The sequence below is a fragment of the Maylandia zebra genome, linkage group LG5 (genome assembly GCF_041146795.1).
Source record: "Maylandia zebra isolate NMK-2024a linkage group LG5, Mzebra_GT3a, whole genome shotgun sequence".
NCBI lineage: Eukaryota > Metazoa > Chordata > Actinopteri > Cichliformes > Cichlidae > Maylandia > Maylandia zebra.
In genome coordinates, this window is record NC_135171.1 from 14,645,954 (window position 1) to 14,668,062 (window position 22,109).

A 22,109-nucleotide genomic window follows, 5' to 3' on the forward strand; every position below is an offset into this window, starting at 1 on the left:
AATGGATAAACTGACAAGATTGTGTAGCTTGAATGATGAAAAGGATGCTATATTCCCAGCACTAGTGGGAGCAGAAGCTATAGGATTTTCTTTCAACAGTCTCAACACAACAGTTCTTATCTTCCCCTTGTGTGCGTGTCCATACTTGTGTATTGGAATTCAGCAATTTCATATCTGTGATTGCTTCTCTCTGATCTGACCAATGTAGCCTTAACCAGTCAGGGAAGAAAAAAAAACCCTGCACACACACCATTTCTTATTTTCTTAGCCTTTAAAGAGTCAAAGTTGTTTGTTCTTGTTTACACTAGCCTGCACTGCGTCTCCCCCCCCCCCCCTGCTTTTCTTGAAGGGGGAAAAAAAAATAATGATTTACTTTAGAGCTTGGCTTGGGTTACTGCTGTTACAGGCTTGAGAGAATAGTAAAGATTTAATGCTGAAGTTTAAATTGTAGCTGTGCAGCATGCCAAGTTTATGGCCGCTGAGAAAATCGACACATTTTTATATGTCATGCACTTTAATGTCGTACTTTTTCTTTTTAGAATACCGCTTGATCGCTTTCCATGCATTTATTTTGCAAAGGTGCGGCGTAACGTATAGCTGCGCAGTCTTTGTCGACGCGTGGTTTCGAATGCACGGCAACCTCATTCGTCTGCTGCGTTTCAGATCTACATTGGCCACATAGTCAAGTACGGGGCTGCAGATGAAGATGGACGCCTGCGATCCGGTGATGAGCTGATATGCGTGGATGGAACGGCGGTGGTGGGAAAGTCGCACCAACTGGTGGTCCAGCTGATGCAGCAGGCTGCCAAGCAGGGCCATGTCAACCTCACAGTGCGGCGCAAAAGCACTTACGCTGGTGAGAAGCAAGCAGCTCGAGATGGAGGAGTAGTTTAAGCTTTTTAAAGACCTCCTAAGAGGTCCAAGAGAGGGTTTTTACTGAAGTCCAAGAATACACTCAGGTTGTTGTGGCTCAGGACGTAGAGTAGGTCATTTACTCCAGTCCACATAGCAAAGTGTGTAAGATACTGAAAGGAAAACTGATTCTGATACATCATCCACCAATATGTGGTTCTGTGAAAATACACAGATGGATAGAAAATAGTACCGTAAGAATGTGGCAGTCCATTTATTATTGAATTCTACTGATTTTACTTCAAATAACAGTGACAAATAATACTGCAGAACTTTTAAAGTGTACTGCAAAAGACAAACGGGTATATCCGTCCACAGTGCAACCAATCAGAACATGTTTTATTAAGTCAGTTAATTTCATCCTCTTATAAACAGTCAGGATCCAATTTCAAGTAGTTTCAAGTTAAGCTAGTAGCTTTGTTGACCAATAGTCCAAAAATGACCATCATTTGTTTCTCTATTTAGATTCCTTTATGCAGGATTCAGAATTAGCAGAACTGTAATTTTTTGTTTTGTTTTATAAATTGCAAAAAGTATAAATATCTCTAACTGGTCAGTTTGTTTACATATAGTGTATTCACTGATAACATGTCAGTGAATTTTAATGTGTATTGAATCAGTTTTGAGAGCAGTCTGAGATGGCTTCATTTATATTCGGTTTTTGCAGCTTTGCTTACAGTAAAACATTGTTCAGTTTTAGAAATGCACTCCCTGCTTTACCAACAGCCACATTTATGTCAGTCATACTTCCATCAGGAGCCCAGAGGCCTTCTTAATATATATCTAAGGTCAACCTTTCACCTTTTTAGAATTTAGTGTGGGTGTGGAAGTGGTCAGCCGCTACCACGAGCTAACACCCACGCCCCACCGCTGACTTCACTCCGGTCAACACAGCTCTGCTCCTTTAAAAAAAAAAAAAAAAAAAAAAAAGGCCCATAAATATGATGGAGAGGGTGGCCAACCTTCGGCCCAGTGACAGCAGCCAGACATTAGTGCATTGCTGCTCCCTGTCTGCCTCGGAGCGTCGAGAATATGAGGCGCCTTCCTTGAGCAGCTGTACAGGAAATGAAATGTGGAATGAAATGTCCAGATAGAGCAGGCAGAACACGTCCTCGGTTCATCTTTTCTTGGAAACAGATGAGAGCAGAGATTGGTGAAGAGGCCTTCTTCCAAAGCTGTCCTTTTTTTTTTTAATCATAAGATAAACTAGGTGTGCTAGAGGAGCTAAATATCTGTTATTTGCCTCCTTTAATATTGTACTGCTCACGTAACGTTTAGGGATGTTGTCATATGTTTTTGCACAGCTTTGCTTTCATTACATTAGGTTCTCACTCTGTTTTGTACATGATTGTCTCCTGAATGTCTCACCTTTGGTTTCACCTCCCTTGTGATCTTTTACTGTTAATCTTCTATATCTGTGTTTTTCTTACCCTCCTGTTTGCACTTTGCACCTCATCTATGTATCTTTCTCACCATATCCTCCTCCTCCTGCCATTTTTAGTTAAAGCAGAGGGAGACATGCCTCCATCGCCGGCGTCTTCGCACCACAGCAGCACCCAGGCGCCCAGTCTCACAGAAGATATTGGGAAGCGCACCCCACAGGGCAGCCAGAACTCCCTCAACACAGTAAGCTCCGGCAGCGGCTCCACCTCTGGCATCGGCAGCGGTGGAGGAGGCGGAGTGGGTGGCGGGGGCGGCGGCAGCGCCGTGGTCGCCGCTGCGGCCGCCACCACCTCCTCTCAGCCGCCCATCGCCACCCCCGCTGTCGTCTCATCCGGTTTGCAGCCCTACGACGTAGAGATCCGCCGCGGCGAGAACGAAGGATTCGGTTTCGTCATCGTCTCGTCGGTGTCGAGGCCCGAAGCTGGCACCACCTTCGGTAAGCACGAGCACCCGCAAACACCACCACCAGCGCACCGTTGATGGCGGCTCATGCTGTTATTTCAAAAATCACTTCTACTCAGCAAAAACCCGAATCACACTTTGGCTTTTGCCTCATCACCGGGGCCTTTTATCTTCTCGTCTGCACTACGGGAATCCTTTGAATCCTCTATAAAAACCACTGAACGCTAAATAGCCTGACAGCCAGTGCACAGTCTGGCTATTTACAGTCCCACCAGATCAATATCAACACTCTTCAAAGAAGTGGTTCTTCTTTCTCATTTTCATCTGAGCCTGTCAAACCAAGACACTGAAACCCTTTCTTTGCCTGCAGCTGCTGCTCACACTCACATAAGGCTTTCATAATTGATCACAAGTGAAGTAGGTCTTACATAAAGCCACTTGTATTATTCAGCTGAACTTAAATGGCTTGTGCGGAGCAGGTTGGCACTAAAATCCTAATAGCAGTTTAATGAGAATGAGCACTGCAAGAAAGATAAATAGGGGAAATGATCAACGTGAATGGGTTCTATTTATTTTCCAGCATGTGATTAGAGATATTCGCTATTATCTTCTTTTCTCTTCTTTTTTGTGAGGTTCTTTTTCATTGCTTAGCTGGTGAATGGTGTCGTTTTTCTCTGTTTGATATTGCACAGCAACGCAAGTAAATCAGATTCAGCGTTGCTTTTACAAACTCGTAGCACTGCATCTTTTCTACTCGTATTCCATGTACCGGTACGTTTTTTGCTCGCTGCTATGGCTTCCTACCTACACTAGAAGGACATTGCACCATGCTCTTCTCTCCCTGTGTGGGTGTACAGCACTGGAAAGGTCTGTGAACGCTTAGCTTTACAGATTGGCTTTTTTTTTTCTTCTTTTTGTAAAGTGAAGCTCCTTTTCACAGGCCAAAGCAGAAAGCATAGGCTAGTAGATGAGCTTTCATTTCAGTTAACGTGTAAAGGAAGATTTCTCTCCGCTGCTCTTGATATTTCACAGTCCTAGATGGTCAGGTTTATTCAGGGGGACAGAAACGGGTTGGGATCAGATGAGTTTGTTGTGTATTAAAAGTGTGAATGCAGCGGGAAGGATGGAAGAATAATAATGAAAAGTAAGGAGGGGAGAGGGTGGCGAGAGTAATGAGTGATTGGGGGCGTCAGTCTGTAGTGACTGATGTCGGCCTGCAGAGTGAAACAAACAGAGAGACTTCAGGGTAGCTGGTGAGATGTCAGCTCTGATGTATGTTTGCAGAGTCTAACTTTCTGCAGTTGCAGGTGTTTGGGATGTAGATGAAACAGAGCTCTAACTTAACAAGAGTTTTTTAGATGTTGAGAATCTTTTGGAAAAACTATTTAGAGAAAATAGTAAGACAAATCCTCCTATTTCTTTGCAGTGCACATTTAAATTGACCCTTCTTTTCCAGTGCTTGCATATTATCCTCTTCTTCTTCTCAGTGACTTTTGCTTGGCTGACTGTTGGCTGCGGGTCAATTAACCTTAACCCTTCTTGGTCCTCTTCTTCTGCTCCTTCCCCACTTTTCCCTCCCGTTTTCCTCCTCTCACCAAACACAATCCCCCAACATTTACACGCGCACACACACACTCAATCACGCATGCATTACACATCCACATCGATGCTGACCATAGCTGGAAATGCTTGTGTGGCCATGCCCCACAAAATAGGACGCATCATTGAGGGAAGCCCAGCAGACCGCTGCGGGAAGTTGAAAGTCGGCGACCGCATCCTGGCTGTGAATGGATGCTCGATCACCAACAAGTCCCACTCGGACATCGTCAACCTCATCAAGGAGGCTGGAAACACAGTTACACTACGCATCATTCCTGGAGATGGTGAGTAGAGAAAAGCGAATCCAAAACCTGGTCCGAATTTTTTCCTCATATCAGCTATTATTAGATTCCTGATTATGTTTGAGGAGACTTGTTCTCACTTTCCTGGGTTGTCGTTGTTGTTATTAAGTATTCCTTCGGCGTTATGTAAAGTGCACTTTCTTCAGTGGCTTTCAAAGTGACTATAACGCCTCCGCAGTGTTGACAGGAGTGATTCTTTGGGGATATTTGGGAGGTTGCTGGGTTTTTGTTTGTTTTTTTGTTTTTTTGGTATTTTTTAGCTTCCTGCCTTTGGCGTGCCCGCATTTTTAAAACATGCAAGAGCCGTTTAGATTTCGGTGTGTATGCGTGCGTGAGCGGAGAGAGGGCGAGCGAGACAGGCACCGAGAGATGCTGAATTTCCTCTGTGCATGTGGGTGTGTCTCCTCTGTCAAAGTGGATTTAAGGAAAAGTTTGTGTGCATTGTATGTTGCGCTGTGCAGCTGAGAACTTTCTGTGTTTTGTGCTGACATATCACCCTAGCGTGCTTCACAAATGCTATTTAATTAAGCGTGCGTGTGTGTGTGCTCATGGAAAGGCAATACTCCCTGTCAACCTGCACACTGGTAGGAATAGGAGCTATTTGTCCGCCGCTCGTTGCTTTCCGCCTCGCTTCTTATGGATGGAGAGGGTTTTTTGTTTCTCCCTTCAGAGCAGTTGATGAGAACAGTGAGCCAAAATTGCTCTGCCAAGAAGACACAGAGCAAGAGAGAAGGCGCTGGCGAGGAATAACTGGATATGCTTTATCGGAAAAGTTCTGGTTTGTGTTTATGTGCATGTGTCAAACAACCAGACGCCGTCTGACACAGAGGCAGAAAGAGTGTCGGGCAGAGATGGTGGCTTGTGTTTCTAAACTTGTGCCTCTGAATGACTGTTCTGGCTGCCTCCGTTTACAAATGGCTGAGCATCGCCAATTTCTTTGTGGATCAGTCCAATCTTTAAGCTTTCTGATGGGAACAAGCGCCATAGCGAGAGCTTCCTCTAAAGGTGAAGTCTGATTCAGCTCAACCCCCTCACCGTGTGAGAGCACAGATGGAGTTTTGTAGTAGCTGATGCTCGGTACGCCTGCAGTGTCGAGGAAACGAGCATGGGAGTCTCCCTGCTGCTGCTCAGTAATACGTGTACAAGAAACTAATACCTTCATCAGAGCTGATGTCTCTGCAGCATAAATTTGGAGCACAGACAAAGCCCTCCTCATTCTTTCCACTGTGTGAGAAAAGAGAGCTAGACGTGCTGTATGTGATATGATTTTTATTGTTAGCACATGTTGTATTTTAAGTGTAATCTGTAGCTCTCGTATCCTTTTACCCTCTGTAGTGCTCGTTTTCTTTACCTCCCTTGAATTGATTGTACCTGCTGTCCTTCCCGGCTCACGCCATTCAGGGCTGGAGGGCAAATGCGTGGTCAAAGCCACAGACGAATTCCAGAACGCTTCAGTTCCTTTTCTGTGCACGTTTTATTTACTTATTTATTTAGTTAAGCGAGAAAGGGGAAAGCAGGCAGTAGGTCGCACGCAGAATAGAAGTAATATCCGGAGAGAAAGCAGTCGGAGGAGAGACGAATGAAGAGAGGCGACAAAAGAAGGAAGTGATTCATGCAAATCAGGCAGAGGGAAAGATAGTGATAGTGTTTTTACAGGAGTTTAACGTGAGACTGCAAAACTGAAAGGGTGGTCGAAGGTTTTCCTCGTGGTTCCCCTCTTTGCCGTCTCAAGTGAAGCTCACCTCACCTGCACTCCCGCTCGAGTGGTCGACACTGTAGATCTTGAGCAGCGGGCAAAGGAATGGTTGAGCCACCAGGCTCCAGTGGAGTACCGGAGGGAAAGGAGATTAATAGGTGAGAAGGGAAGTGACCATGAGAAGAATGGCGAGTAGCAGACTGGGGAAGGGGAGGTGCAGAGTTGTAATCGAATGTAGGATGCCGGTAGATGGCCAAGAAGGATGAGGTCGTTAGATAAAACAAAGGTTTCTTTATGCAGCAGGTGTCGCGTGATGACGGCCTGTCTGGTGTTTTTCACTGATAACTGAAAATGAGTGGATCAGTGCGGAGATAAAAGACGGAGTAAGCACGAGCTCTAATGCCACTGGCGTAGATGTTCCCTACTTGACAATTCAGAGGCAGAAAGGATTAGTTTCAGTCCTAAATGTGATGTACAGCCTTTGGACGTTTACCAAATGATTGATGGCACAAACCGCAGTATTACCCAAGTGTGCGGGAACATGGCTAAGTGGTGAAAGAAGCCTGGAAACTGGTTTCGAGCCTCGTGGTGGACCCTGTAGGTCGGGTTGACACAAGGAAAACAATGAAATGTCTCCACATGTGAAATTAAATTATATCGCCCAGGCTTTCAAGGAAACTGGAGAGGCTTCTGTTAGAGTATGTCTATACAAAATGACAGCATATTCGATTACAAGCCTTTTCCCCCGTCTCCTCATTGGTTGAAAAACACAATCATTCTCGTTCTTTGTTTTTGTTTTGTGTGTTATCTCATGTGACGATATACTTGCTCTTCTTCCGCCCTCCGCAGAGTCATCGAACGCATCTCTGTTGACGAATGCAGAGAAGATTGCCACTATAACCACTACTCACACCGCTCAGCAACAGGCCGCACCGGAGGCCAGGTGAGGAGCACGGCAGAAAACAGACTTGCCTAATAATGAAATGTCTTTTGGAGCGACCCCTTGCTTAGGCCTCATATGTCACGCCTTTTCTGTTTCAGGACCAACACTAAACCAAAACAGGAGTCATTTGCCCCGCAAGCCGCCCCTCCCCAGCCCCCCACGCAGCAACCCCCAAGCACTCAGGTGAGGAAGAGAGGCGCCGCAGTCTTAGCAGTTACATCAGTCATGCGGACACCCATCCATTTCATGTCTCCATCAAAACACGCCAGTCCTCTACACTCCATCAACTTTTCTACCCACATCTAATCTAAATTTGTCTCTTCATACATCCATTCAGCTGTTTCGCGATATCTAAACAGTCATTCATCCCCTCCCCTGTCCCTCCATCTATCAACTAATATACCCACTTACCTTCCCAAGGACAAACCAAGTGCATTTTTATTTATTTATCTCTTTACGCCGACCTGCTGGCGTTATCTGAGTGTGCATATTAAGGAAAGCCTGTTTGCTTTCAAAGTAGCCCCTCAGTCCACTCTGTTCACCGCTGAATTAATCTGCTGGTGTGGAGATGGCTTTCACAGATAGCATTGATCCTCCAGCAGAGGAGATTAGGAGGGCGTAAAGACAGGAGCTGCTGAGGCTGTCTGCCCGTCCTTGTGTGGTTCCCAGACCACCTCCTCTCTCTTCGTCTGCGCCCTCTCTACTTTTTCAGGCCAGGGCCCACAGCATCAATAATTCAGCGTCCTTACACCTGAGCATATGCATGTCCACACGCAATCACACACACGCACGCACACACCCGCACACACACCAAGGGGAAAAGCGTAGCACAACTGTTAAGGTGAGACTTGCCTGAAGGTGGCAATTGTCCCTTGCCTCTGAAATAGGATCCCCCTTCAAAGGAGACACGCACACACAAGCACGCACAAACGCAGACACATGCGCACACTTGAAACCTGAATCACAAAGGTGACTTTGATGCAAACATCTCCTTTCTCCTCTTACTCTCTCTCCCTCCACACATGGCGTCTGACTCCATCAGGATTCTGAGTTCTACTCCGTGGACCTGGAGCGAGACAACAAAGGCTTCGGCTTCAGCCTGCGAGGAGGCCGCGAGTACAACATGGACCTGTACGTGCTGAGGTTAGCCGAGGACGGAGCAGCTGTTCGCAACGGAAAGATGATGGTATGGACACACAAATGGGAAACGCAGAAGCTCAGAGGTTGTTTTCTCGGGGTCTTGAAAGGGTCACGCCACCAAACACTGAAGTTTAGTTTGACCATCATAAGAACTAGTGCTGGAAAAACAGCACTTACCCAAGTAACACTGCAATCTCGTCGTCTGTGCTCATATTTAGACCATACAAATTTATGACAGACAGCCTTTTTTGCAGCCACATAACATGGAGCTGTTTTACAGGAAATGTTGGACGGCCTATTGAAATGTAACCACTGCTTGTACCCCTTTAATATTATACTTAATTATGGAAAACTGTGATGTAATTTTATCAATTTAAGGTTATATGCAGCTGTGTCAACAGGGATGCCAATATTCCCTCAGTAGCTAGAATACCTCCAAATAAGTTTTATTTTTTAACAGCCTGCTTTCTTTGGAAACAGCCAACAGATTGTCTGGAAATAACGGCGGACAGTTCCCTCGGTTGTTTTAGTTAATTTTCTGTAATATAGTCGTCTTGGCATTTGTCAGCATAGTTTGAAATCATCTGAAAAAAGCGTTCTAGTGGAATAATTGTAATGTTAATGAGAAATGTTCGGACTTCATTATTTTTGGTGGAGCTGTGCGAGACATTAGCTCTGCAATTTAGCTAAGAAAAATTATGTCTCTTTCCGGGTTTTTTTTTTCCTTAGTAATCCAGAGTGTTTTTAAAATGAATGTTTAATTTAACTATTTGTCAAATTTTCTCATTCCTTAATCCGTCAGCTTGCCTGAACGCTATAAAATTATCTTTTGTCGGGGGTGCACATAACAACATATCTGAAAAACGACTGCTGATTGTAACCGTTGTTATAAATACCAATTATAATTTTATAAATCCTTGCCTTCAGGTGCAGCACAAGCCAGTTGACTTTATTGATTAGCTGGGGGCAGGAGGGGGGGGGGGGGTTGATGGCAGCCTTGTAGACCTTACAGCCATCGCAATAATATTATTTATCAGTATAATTGCTTTTGCATAATGTACCCCCAATTACTGCAAGCCATGCTTCACTGACTCGCAAACAGTCACCTCCGGGCTCGGCCATGCAGACGGTTCACTGATTGTAATATGAAGACACGCAAACAGAATATGCACATTTTAATTTATGTTTCACGACAAGCTCGTAAAGTGGCATTCATACATGCCACAAAAGCTGTGATGAAACTGCAATATTTAACCTTTCCATCTGATTAATTGTACATAAATAATAGCACTTTCCCCGGAGTGCTTGATGAAGTGTGAGGTGTTTTTATTTATTCTCTCACTGTGCGTTTGCACGGAGGGAGCCTGTTGGCAGACACTGTTAGAATCTGAGATATAGTTTTTCATATATATTAATATGCTGCAGTTAGGGAGTGTGTGGGAGCGTGTGTGTGTGTGTGTGTGTGTGTGTGTGCGCACATTCGTTAGCACATTAGTATATGCATATATGGACCCGGCCGTTGGTGTTTGTGCACCTTGTTAGCAGAGATATTAATAGTCGCAGCTCTGTGAGGCAGGGAGAGGTGTCAGCGAGAGATCCATATTCTGCCAGAGAAGTATTCCCTTAACGCAGTCAGCACTGACAGATAACCTGAGGAGTGGATTCAAAGAATCAGGAAGCAAAAATGTTTCTTCTAGTTCTCGTTTTTTCTCTGTCGTTCTCCCTCTCTGACTCTCCGTGTCACGCTTGCTGCTTTTTGATGCAGTTTGCCCTCCATATATACTTGTTTTCTTATTGTGCAGATTACCATTCAGCAGATTTGATAATTAACTCCTCCTCATCCCCTCCACCCTTCCCTTCGTGTCATTGTTTCCCTTTGAACCTTATCTTTCTCCTTGTGTACCTTCTTCCCTCCTCTCACTTGTTTTCTTTTGCACCGCGTGTGGCTCTGCGGTCTCCTCCCCTTATTTGGGCTCCTGCTGTCTCTCACCTTTCCCTCTGATTCACCTCTTCTCTTTTCCATTTTCATCTGTCACTCTTGTCCCCCCCTGGTCTCCTTCCCACTAGGTCGGCGACGAAATCTTGGAGATCAACGGCGAGAGCACCAAGGGCATGAAGCACGCGCGAGCCATCGAGCTCATCAAGAATGGAGGCCGGCGAGTCCATCTGGTGCTCAAGAGGGGTGACGGCTCTGTGCCTGAATATGGTGGGTCAATCTACGAAAACATTCCCTTCTCGCCCATCTTCACACCCTGAGCCAGGGGACACTCAAGCGGATGGTGGTGGGTTGAAGGTGAAGGAACTAAATCGCTCCCCCTCCCCAAGGATCCTTCACCCCTCCCTGGAGCAAACCTACCAGGGATGGGAGAGGGGAGTCAGGGGGGTGGGGGGTGTTGCTTCGCGCTTTTGGTCTCTTTGTGGTGGCGGTCACTCCTGGGCTTTTTTGGGATTTCGTGGGAGAGCGAGGGGGTCGAGGCTGCTCCTGTGGGTGCTCTCACCCCCTCCTGCTGTCACCTGCTCTCAGTTTTGTCATGTCATCTCGCTGTCACTTTTCACCTTCTGGGCACTGAGCAAAAGCACTCTGCTGGGACTTAACAGGAAGGTGGTGGGTCTGATTTTCAGTGCTACATGGAAATAAAAAAAAAAAGGAAACTGTTTACAGGGTTTGACCTGAGTAGTAAAGAAAAAGGAAAGAAAATCAATGTTTCTTGTGGGTGAGAAGTAATATGGATGTCTCTCATTTCTCATTACATGCTAATTTAGCATTAAAAGGAAGAGAAAACTTGATCCGTGGCATCCCGTGATAAAATGGGACCTTTCACAGCTTTGGATAGGATGTGACAAACATATTTATGATATTTATTGAAGGTGAATGTAAGCTACTGAACTCCTTTCCAAGTGAGAACTGTGTTGCGAAGAAAAAGACAGTCTAAGACTTTTTTTTCCCACTTTGCCATTTTCAGTAAATCTCACTATACTGTGCTTGACATTACTCACTCATCCATGGACTTTTTTTTTGCACCCACTGTCAGTGTTATGGAAAAGCTGTGAAGATAGGGACTCCACCCATCCCCGTTTAAAAAGACGTTGATTCGTTCCAGTTATATTAACTTTTTATAGTGATGATTTTAAAAAAAAGAAAAAAAAAGAGGCATTTTTACAAGTATTTTTGTTCAGTGTACAGAGCCATGAATCAAAGCCACATATTAATGGATAAAAGTTTATTGCTGCATGAACATGTCAAAAGTGTAAATTGTTTTTCCCCCTTCTATTGTCTACTTTCCATAATATTTATGGAACATTTCTTTCTTTTCTGTTTTCCTTTTTTTTCTAATCGTATTGATTAGTTTTGATAGTCACAAGTCATTTTAAATGTTTTCTTTTTCATTTTGTTGCTTTTTTTTGACTGGATACATTTTGCCTGTTTTGAAAAGTTCATCAATGTAAAGTTTATTTGAGCTGAGAATGTGCTGTCAAAACCTGCACCGATGTGACATCATGTGAACTTGTATATTTTGGATCATTGTTTGTACTTTTTAAAAATCTTTATTTTTATTTTTATTTTTATTTTTTTTAGTTGGCACAACCTTTGACAGTCTCGCCAGTATTTCTTTTGATTTCTATCAGCACTGTAAAACTGCTTAATTTGCTGGTGTGCGCGCGCGTGTGCGTGTGTGCGTGTGCGTGTGTGCGTGCGTGTGCGTGTGTGCGTGCGTGTGTGTGTCTGTGCACCAGTCTCACTGTTTCATTTTTTTGATTTTCTGCTGCTTCTTCATTAACGTGTCTAAGGCGTGTGTGTGCGCTTGTTTGTGGGTGGGTGTGGCAACTCCTATGTCCGATGTGTGCACGCTTGTTTCCAGGGGACTTTACTCTGTAACTGATGGTCTTCACTGGGTTTGGGCAACTTCCTGGACTGTCTCTTTATTCTGAATGAGTCGATGATCAAATAAACACATTTTTTTTCATTAAGAATCAACACTGAATAATTCTCCTTTTCTTCCTTCTAGTTGGTTCCATATTTTTCTAAACTACTGTGCTCTTCTTTTTTTCTTTCCTTTCTGTTTCTGTGTATCTTCCCTTTCCTCTCGTATTGTGCTGGGCTCTTGTCTTCCTTCAGGGATGGTCGCTCCCCATCTCACTGCATGTATGAGAAATGACAAGATGGGGGAGGCCTCTGTCCTCCAAAATCAGACCACGGTTTGTAGCTGTCCTCCCCTCTCATCTCGGCTCTCTCTCCCACTTCCTGTCTTCCTCTCTCTCTTCTTCTATGTCCTGATGTGCGTGGTGTCGCTTCAGTTCAACCGTGCCTGTGCGCTGCTTCATGCATACAAATCCATTCACCCAACTACATCTCCAGTGTCACCGCTGCCATAGCCGTTCTTTTGGATACTTCATTCATGTCCTAGTTGCAGTCAACCTGTTGGAAACAAGTCAAAAGTGAAAATGCAGATTATTTTATCTTTGGGAATTAGTTTTGATACTTTCAGACCAGTGGTTCTCTTTGGGAGTCAACTCTTCTCCTCGAGTTGTCCATGATCCATTGTTGAAGGTCTCCAGAATCATTTGCAGTACATTTTCAAACTAAGCTATAATGTTAAAAAGTGTATATTTACAGGTGGAGACTATTTACTCAATTGACAGGAGCCAGAGTTTTACTCCCACTCACTATATCTCAGGGCCGACGATGTGAAGTATTTAGAACAGTGAATGGTTCTTCTGCCATCTCAGCACTTGTAAAGTTTTGTCTTAAAAATGCCATATTGATCAAAGCATTGTTGTCGCAGCTTTTGTTGAAGATTTAGCAAGAGGAAGCGCTCCATACAGTTTTGTTTTTTCTTAGCAAAATGCTAAATTTCACCCGCTGCAACTGCAATGCACTTAGAGCAACTTCTAGTCTCTGGATCTCATCACGACCATTTAATTTATTCTAAAGATTTACAACGTGCCCTGACAGTACATGAAAGAGCATGGCTAATGAGTCAAATCTAGCAGCATCATCAGTATGAAGCAGCAGTTACACTGACTGTAACCAGCATCTGGTCCAGCCACCAGAGAAGCCGGCGTTCTGCTTCACAGAGGTGACTTCCCCCTTTAGACCAAGGAGCAGGTTTGTTGTGGGTTTCTTCAAGAAATGGCTGCTTCATAACTCTGTCACTGCCTTTTTTAATCTGTGTAAGCTACACTGTTTTACCATTGGCTGCTGCTGTGCCATCCAACAACTTGCCATCTTTGCTGGTATTAACATCAGAATGGCTTCCATTGAAAGTGTTCTCGGCTTCATGTCTGAGTGACTCAGCATGATAAATGTGAAAGCAGATAGAAGCTTTTAGTGTGTCGATGCATGTTTGATCCCCCTGCCCTCGTTTGTATGTCCCAATGTGTTGCAGACGACAGCACCAACAACATCAGCGCAGCCAACCCAGCCTCAGGGGTACAAAACGCTGCGGAAGTGAACACTCTTCCCCCGAACGGTGCACCATCAGAGTCAAGCGACCCACCAGAACCCCAACAATCATCCCGCAGCAAGAAGGAGCCAGGCCGCCGCTCCCACGGCACTGGCAGGCACACACATTCCAACCACCGCCACCACTCCCCCAGCAAGAAAACCAGCACGGGAAAACACAAGGGCAAAAAGTCGACAGGGAAGAACACTCCCAAGAAGAAAGATGACAAGAAAAGTGATGGCCGCCATCGCCACCGCAGCCGCCATCGGTCACCTCATAAGGGGCACACCCGGTCGCGCAGTGCAGATAACGTCCTGGACGACCGACATGGGGGTCAGCGCCGAGGCCGTTCTCCAGACAGGCGCCACCGCCGCCACCGTTCACCCAACCGCTCGCCCCACCGCTCACCCCGTCGCTCACCCTACCGCTCTCCTCGCCGTTCCCCTTATCGTTCCCCTCATCGCCATCGGTCCCCCTACCGCACTCGGCAGCAGTCCCCCACCAGACGCCGGGCCCAATCCTCAGACCCCTACCGCCGGTATCGCTCCCCAGAGAGACAGACCCGCAGCACCGAGAAGCCTATTGTGGATGAGCCTGTATTAAAGGAGCCAATCAAAACTCCTGAATCCACTTTCCGTCTGGAAGACAGCATCTTGCGAGAGTCCCCAGCCCTAGACCGCTTAAACAGGGAGGTCACACCGCCACTGCGCAGGGAAGACCGCCTCTATGGAGAAGATAGCCTGCTGATGAAAGCCTCTACCTTGGACAGGTCCTACAGAGGGGGGGATAACCTGCTGAAGGACATGGCGTCTCGCAACCAGAGAGACATCACCCTGCCCAGAGTACGCACTCCAGATTCAGATTCAGCTTACAAGAAGTACAGCACGCTGCTGAGGGGTCGTTCGACTGAGAGGTTTGACAGCACACAGCTGAGGGGTCGTTCGACTGAGAGGTTTGACAGCACACAGCTGAGGGGTCGTTCGACTGAGAGGTTTGACAGCACACAGCTGAGGGGTCGTTCGACTGAGAGGTTTGACAGGGATGAGCGCTACCCCAGCCGAGACAGCACCCCTGAACCTTGGTACCGCTCCCGCAGTCTCGGACGAGACATATCCCCGATCAGGAGCTTCAGAAGGGACGACTCGGAGGATGAAGAGGACGATGACAATTTTGTGGCGGCTCAAGTGACGCAATACTACAGCACGGTCAAGAACAAGACCAACACCAGTCGCTCATCCAAGCCCACGCTCCCTGAGCCCAAGAAGACCTACAAGGAGAATCCCAAAGACCTGAGCATCTGATTGGACAGCTGTCAGCTGATCACAGCAACCATCCACAAAACACCTCAAATACTCACCATCACTACCACTTTGTTCTACAGAAACGCACCCAACTTGTGTAGACATGCTGACACACACACACACACACACACACACACACACTGTAACAACACTGAGTTACTAACAAGGTCGTAGTTTTGAAAGCTGTTTTTTTTTCCTCTTTTTTTTTTTTTTTAAACTGTATATTTGATTTTCTTTGTTTTCTCATTTTGTTTTGGGGTTGTTGTTTTTTTTTGTTTCTTTGTTTTGTTAAAGTATTCTACATTTACAGATACTCAGACTTTTCCAGAAAATATAAAACCATAAAAAACAATGATGTGCCTAACAACAGTTCCATTAACAAACAACATTTTTGTTTCGGGTTTGATATGTGGAGGGCAGTTTGTGTGCCCCACTGTCAGATGATGAAATATATGTACTTTTCCACAAAGATCCCTTGGAAGTACTGCGCACCTGGGTCACCATAACAGGTGCTCACAATGATGCTGTGCATGTCTTTACCGGTTTCAATGTCTCTCTCTCTCTCTCTCTCTCTCGCTCTGTCTCTCTGTCTCTCTCTCTCTTGCCTTCGTACTCTCTCTCCTTCCAGTGCCACTGTTTTTTAGACATTTGACCAGACTATAGCACAAGCCTGCATTTGTTTGTATATTTTTGACAGTTTGCAGTATGTGTACATTCAGAGGTGATCATTTTAAATGAAGGAAGGGAAAATGAAAAAGTTAAACTATGATGATGATGTTAAAATAAAATAATATATTCAACAAATGAACAGTTGTTTTATCTTTTTTCTCCTTTGTTATTGCCATTGGAGTCATTCTGGGATTGATTGACCTGCTTAAGTAACATGAAAAAAATGCAGATATTGGATGGGAAGAAAGATGTACACTAACAGCTTTTTTTGAGCTCTCATTTTGCCAGGCAGAAAACAAAACAGTGGGGAGACTAACATTGTTATCTCAGCCCTGCCAAAAGTGCATGCATATAGATAAAGCCTTTGAAGAAAAGTAAAGCAAAGAGCTTCTGTCCTTTCCCCAACATCAAAGCCCAAAAGGACGATCTTAAAAATGTTCCTTCACTCCTCTTCACAGCTTACTTTGATTTGTGCCTTTTCAGTGCCCTCTTTCTCCCATCGCCCTCTACGGTCCTTCCCCTTCCTCCTCCATCCACTCTTGTGGTTGCGAGATTTGTCATTTGATACAGAACAAACAGCGGGGATGCTGCGTGTCTATTTCAGGACGGTGACGGCAGAAGGAAGGTGGTGATGCTGGGACAAACAATGTGGAGATTAGATAAAAACCAAGTAGTCACCCTGGGTGAGCGGTAAATACCAATTCACAATATACTTCACCACGGCAATAAAAAACAAAAACAAAACCCTGAAAGATACACAAGTGCATTTTAACCTCTTTAACATTTCCTAACATTCAGCGATAAGAAATCGGGATGACCTCTCATATCTACCTTCTTCACACTCTAATTTAAGGCATGAGATGCTCATACAGTTTTGTCCCTACACATTAGGACAATGACACCCTTTTGTGTTGCACCACAGTGGATTTAATTTGAACATTTGAACCGACTTCAGCTTTAATTTACAAAAAGAAAAAAGGAATTTTCACCAACTTCTCAAAGGCCTCAAAGGTGATTATGGTAATAAACAGGAAATAAATCTGTTTTTAATGATAAATCCTTCAAGTCTAAAACTCATAGATGTCACCAAATGTTTCCTCCCTCAGGCTGAAGGTGGCTGTAGTCAAGGCAGACTTGGCAGTTGAATAATATCCCGTTTCTTTGCCTTGAGAAAGTCTTGGATTGTTTTTGCAGTATGCTTTGGATTACTATCCATCTGAAATGTGAAGCAACGTCTGTTGTTCTTTTTCACAGCATTTGGATGAATCTGAGCAACTTCAGAATTCCTCCTGCTACTTGCTGCTGTCAGGGAAAAACACTAGTCACCCAGCTCCACTGGCAGGCACACATGCCCGCACAGCCTCCACCTTGTTTGACAGATAATGTGATATGTTTCAGATCATGATGTGTTTTTTTTCCTTCTCCATACTGTTTTCCTCCCACTATTTCCCATCATGTGGTTTCATCTGTCCAAAGCTTGTTTTTAGATGAAACTCTGTATTCCAATTTCCGAAGGCGTCTCTTTTACAGTGATATGCCTCTGAGTGTTCTAAAAGTTATGAATGATTTTCATTACAGAGGAAAGAATTTGCAGTCATCTGCTTCAGTTGTCTTCTGTGTCGTCCATTTTTGCGATATTAGGCTTTTTTTTTTTCTTTGCTTTTTTTTTTTTCTTCAAATTTATCTTTATTCAGTCTCTTGCGTCAGCCTCACTTTGAATCTCGTTTTGAGAGTTACAAAATGTAAGACTTGGAATCAACTCTGAAATGAAATGGCAGCAGCAGGCCTCACCTGTCTATGAAACCCCTTGTCAGTCAATCGTCCCATCGCTTTAGAGCTCACTATTGAAATGGCTGTCGTTCCGGTTTGTTTGCAAGCCCCTTGAACTCAAGCTGAAAGCCTGCACTTCAGTCGCATTGATCGTTTGCTTTTAAGCCCACTTTGCTGTTGAAAAAAAACAGATGAGCCAGGAAAAAGAAATGTTATGGAGCTAACTGTATGTTTACACAAATATGGGGAGAATTTAAGATTTTCTGAGCTTGCATCATATGAAGTTTGTGCTTTTTCCTGCAGCACATGCCAAGGTACTTAATGCCATATGTTCAAAAATCTGCATTCAAGATTACCCTGTGGACACAATCTGTGCAGCTCATAAGAGGAAATGTGAAACAGAGTTAAAGCATCGTGATCAAACGGTAACATATCAGAGCTTTTTTCTGGCCCAGTTTCTGTGCAATTCAAGGGAGCCTCAATGCATTCCACTCCTTTTGATGCAATGATCTGAAACTGTTTTTGCATAGCTACATTTATGGGATGTGCACTAGTGTGGAAGCATTACATGGAAATTCTTCGGCTCACTTTTTAGTAAGTGCAAAAATCCAAGTTGCAAATATCCATTTGAGTATATTTAATGCAGGCTATACGATTTGCATTGTTTTCATTGGATGCCGACATTTTTCCCTATTAGAGAAGCATGTGTTATTTAGTATTTCTACAGAATACAGAGGGCTGGAGTTTGTATCCTGCAAACACATTTCTCTTCCCTGTCCCCTCACAGAAGAGGAAACCATTCCTAAATAATGGATGCAATCCACTTTCCAGCACCGAAAATCTCTTCTCCCTTCTCTTTAAATATCTCTGCCCCCTCTTTATCAAGACCTATTCCACTCTCCATCATCTGACGCAGGAGCAGAGCCCCTGGTTTTATTTCTTGTGTTATCCCAGAAATGATTAACAACACATGTCTTGGGACAATTTATCATGTCAGTGTCAGGCAGGAGGAAGCAGCAGTAATAAAATGTCCAATAACAACATGAGTGTTCACCGACAGCCTCTTTTCTCCCATCAGCTAAGCTTCAGGTGCTCTTGCTCTGACCTTAGATATCCTCTACTGCCCTGTTGCCATGGCAACACTAATGCAACGGGCTCTTCCCTTAAGCTGACAGCAGACAAGAATTGTAGATGTGCACATACGAAGGCTGGGGGGAGAAGAGAAAACAACAGCACTGGGTTATTTTTGGCTGTGTGCTGAGGACCAAGATGATTTCACTTAGAAGAAAGAAAAAGTTTCACAATTGTATTTATTTATCTTTTTCAAAGAGTTAAAGCTATCTATTCAAAAGCAAAGTGTGAGGAGCCTGGTCCCAGCTGTAATCGGTCAGTTAAATAAATCCACAAGCATTGTGTCAAATAATCAGCAGCGTAGAGCTAGTTTATACATAATTGGTGTTTTTTTTCCTTTTCCTGAACAGTCCTGTTTTCTTGTGTGAGATTATTATACTATCTTATACCACCTTATACTTCTAATCAAAGAATTGTTGAATCATTATACGGCTACAGGCCACATTATGCCTTGGATTAAAGATTGTGAAATCATTATACTGTTTTATGATGCATTATACTGCTGATTTATAAGAAATACTGTTTTCAGAGAATCATGGCCTTATTTGTCTGATTAGAAAGAACAGAACATACTGCACAGGAAGGCAAGGTCATAACTTAGGCTCACTGAAAGAGAAAGAATGTGGATGTTTAGGTTTTATGACTTTGGAGGGGGCTGAAGCTATAAGAATTACAAAACGGTTAGACACTTCGAGATCTGACGGACACCCTCCTGTCCACATCTCCCGTCTGGACGTTTGTAATGCTCAAAGTGTTGTATGGAATAAAGAGATTGTTGACTGAGCATTTATACACCGAGTGTGTCTCTCAGGTCCTGTGTCAGGTCTTTGCTGTTTTTTCCTATTCGAATTCTTAAAGGCATGACTTTCAGTATGTTTCGATCCGATCAGCTGTTCATAACACTTCCCACATTGAAATAGACGTCAGCATGAACGATCGCATGTTCGCCATTACCTGCCCGAAACCGGAAGTGACGTAATTTTCGCGGAAAATGTAGTTTTTTACTTGTAGCCCTTAAAAGCCTATACTAGTATTTTTATAAGTCATGTTTAACTTTATGCTTTTCTGAATAGTTTCTGTGATGCTTAGAACTCAAATTGCACTGCTTAAAATAGTTTATTTTGATGCACATGCTGTTTTCTTTGCAAATTTGCATCATAAGATTGTTTTTCGTTTTTTCTGCAGTATATAAAAATTGGTGTATCTCAAAAATAAAACTATGAAGCCACTCCAAATAAATTTCCTGTTGTTGTAAACTATTTTTTGCAACTTTTTTGTATTTAAAGTTTTGAGGGATAAACCTCTTAAATTTCTCCAAGTAGAAATATATGTAAAAAAATCAAAAACGATTTTCAATTTTTTTGTAGTTTATTGCACTTTTTTGCAATTTATGTCGTTACTATGGACTTAATGCATACATATTATTAAAATGTGGGCTATAACAGTTGTATTGATGTATAGCAACTTGAAATGCTCCCTAAAATGGCACTACAGCATGTAAAAATATAAAGTAAGCTCTGGCGGCCTTGGTTCTATGGTAGGTCTTAAAGGGTTAATGAACAACAAAAAGGAAATTACATCTGAAAAATGGCCGAAGACTGGACTGAAAATGAGTGTAAAAGCAACCAATGTCCAAAGAAAAACTTTGAAAGACGATTTGAAAGCCTGGAGAACTGTTGCTCAAGACAGCTTTAAAAAGTACAAGAAAGTCTGACTCCATTAAAGCAAAATGTAAAGACTTTTTCACAGCACTGTAAGTACTCATTTATGTGCAAGTGTTGCTGCTGTGGGTGAGGCGTGTGATTATATTGAAACTTGTTTGTTTTCTTAAAAAGAGGATCGGTGGACTCCAGTAATAGCACGCAAGAGCTGAGGCATGCATCAGAATCAGGGCTCATCTAGAGGAAGTCTTGATTGTTTAAGTTGACAAAATATCACTTGTGATTTGATCTTGAAGTCCCATATGTGACTTCATAAGTGGAGGGTTCGTGTCCCCTGAATGACCCTTCCTTCAGCAATGCCAAGACACTGAACGTTTGCCTTCCCTTGAGGCATCACCTCTGGCTTTCCTTTGCTCAAACGTGTCCATGCGTGAGTGTCTAATAAATAAATCTCTCACTTTGTGCAGTTAGCGTGCGTCAAGTCTTTTTCAGGTCTGTGTCCCCTTGAATGCAAGAAGTTCCCCTGATCAGAGGTATGGCTAACACCTCATGGAAAGAATAATAGAATTTTCAGATTGTCTTCTTCCCTTTCAGAAGAGAAGTGGCCCACTGAAAGGTGCTCTGAGCTGAGGCAATGAAATAGTTATACTTTCATAAGAAATGCATGTGGAGATGTCAGCTTTCCTGTTGCACTGTTGAATGATTCATTTGAAAAACTTTGTGTGAGGCCATTTGGTCATGGTTACTTCAGGAAGACTTTCTTCTACACCATATTTTGAGCATGCACAGTATGCATATGGAGTATGAAAAGCGTGTACATGGTCTGCAAAAATGCTAAGATAAAGTTGGTGGGATGGGTTAAAGTAACATCCACGTGGATGGCAGGACCCAACGTTTCCTAGCAGAACGTTGCCCACAATTTGGCCCTTGTCAAATTAGGTCTGGGACCTTCATGTTCCAGATATCAGTTGTCACACATGAAAATGTATTTCTCTCATTCAAAAGATACACGTGATTTATGTCTTATGCATTTGTTTTCAAAGGTTTATGGGGTCACATCTGGGTGTGTCATAGACCCCGAACAACTGTAGAAAAAAAAGAGAAATGCATACTGAAATATTAATATTAGACAATACTGATTAAAACCACACACGAGACCAAAGCTCGAACCAGTAGCCCTACATGTAACCTTCACTCATGTCCTCATCCAGATGCGGTGCTGACATGCATTCACGCCCACATGTTTGCACTCTGAACAGAGCCACAGTATCTAGTCTGAAAGTCTGGTGCTTCTGAAAGTGCTGACGTGCAGGGAAGTGCATTTGAATGGTGATGTGCACAGCTACTGATGCTCACTGTGAAATATTTTGTTTGAAAGGTAATATAACATCTTGGTTTGTGGGGGGTGAACATGCACGACAACATAGTCGATGGTCATTAATTTTTCAACTTTAATGAGCGAAGCTAGAGCGAGCGGCAAACTCATTCGAGATTTCCTCCTCTACTCTGCGCCGCACTATTCACACTCATTTGTATGAGTCAAATCTGCCACTTCTGTTCATGGTACCTTTGAGTTTTACTTTGCAATGAGCTCACGGGACGCAACTTGGTCCTTCTGTCAGTATTACATGTGAGATTGGCCGCCCTGTCCTGTCAGCAGAAGGAGGACACATGAACAGTCCGTCACGCATGTGAT

General features: G+C 43.7%; 1 protein-coding gene across 30 annotated transcripts in view; it reads left to right on the forward strand.

The window, feature by feature from the left end:
- magi1b (membrane associated guanylate kinase, WW and PDZ domain containing 1b) overlaps positions 1–15,982 on the forward strand; it is a 137,172-nt gene extending 121,190 nt beyond the window's left edge. For 22 of the 30 annotated variants that reach the window (XM_024802402.2, XM_024802404.2, XM_024802403.2 and 19 more), the window contains 8 exons: positions 664–856; positions 2,414–2,791; positions 4,437–4,640; positions 7,204–7,297; positions 7,396–7,480; positions 8,340–8,483; positions 10,505–10,643; positions 13,825–15,982. In XM_024802402.2, coding sequence (XP_024658170.2) covers positions 664–856; positions 2,414–2,791; positions 4,437–4,640; positions 7,204–7,297; positions 7,396–7,480; positions 8,340–8,483; positions 10,505–10,643; positions 13,825–15,182 — 2,595 coding nt within the window. In that variant the 3' untranslated portion in view covers positions 15,183–15,982. Of the gene's footprint in view, positions 1–663; positions 857–2,413; positions 2,792–4,436; positions 4,641–7,203; positions 7,298–7,395; positions 7,481–8,339; positions 8,484–10,504; positions 12,414–12,554; positions 12,635–13,824 lie in introns of those variants that run through there. The other 8 variants (XM_024802417.2, XM_024802419.2, XM_076883828.1 and 5 more) reach the window with 4 other exon arrangements.
- Positions 15,983–22,109: the final 6,127 nt, after the last annotated feature.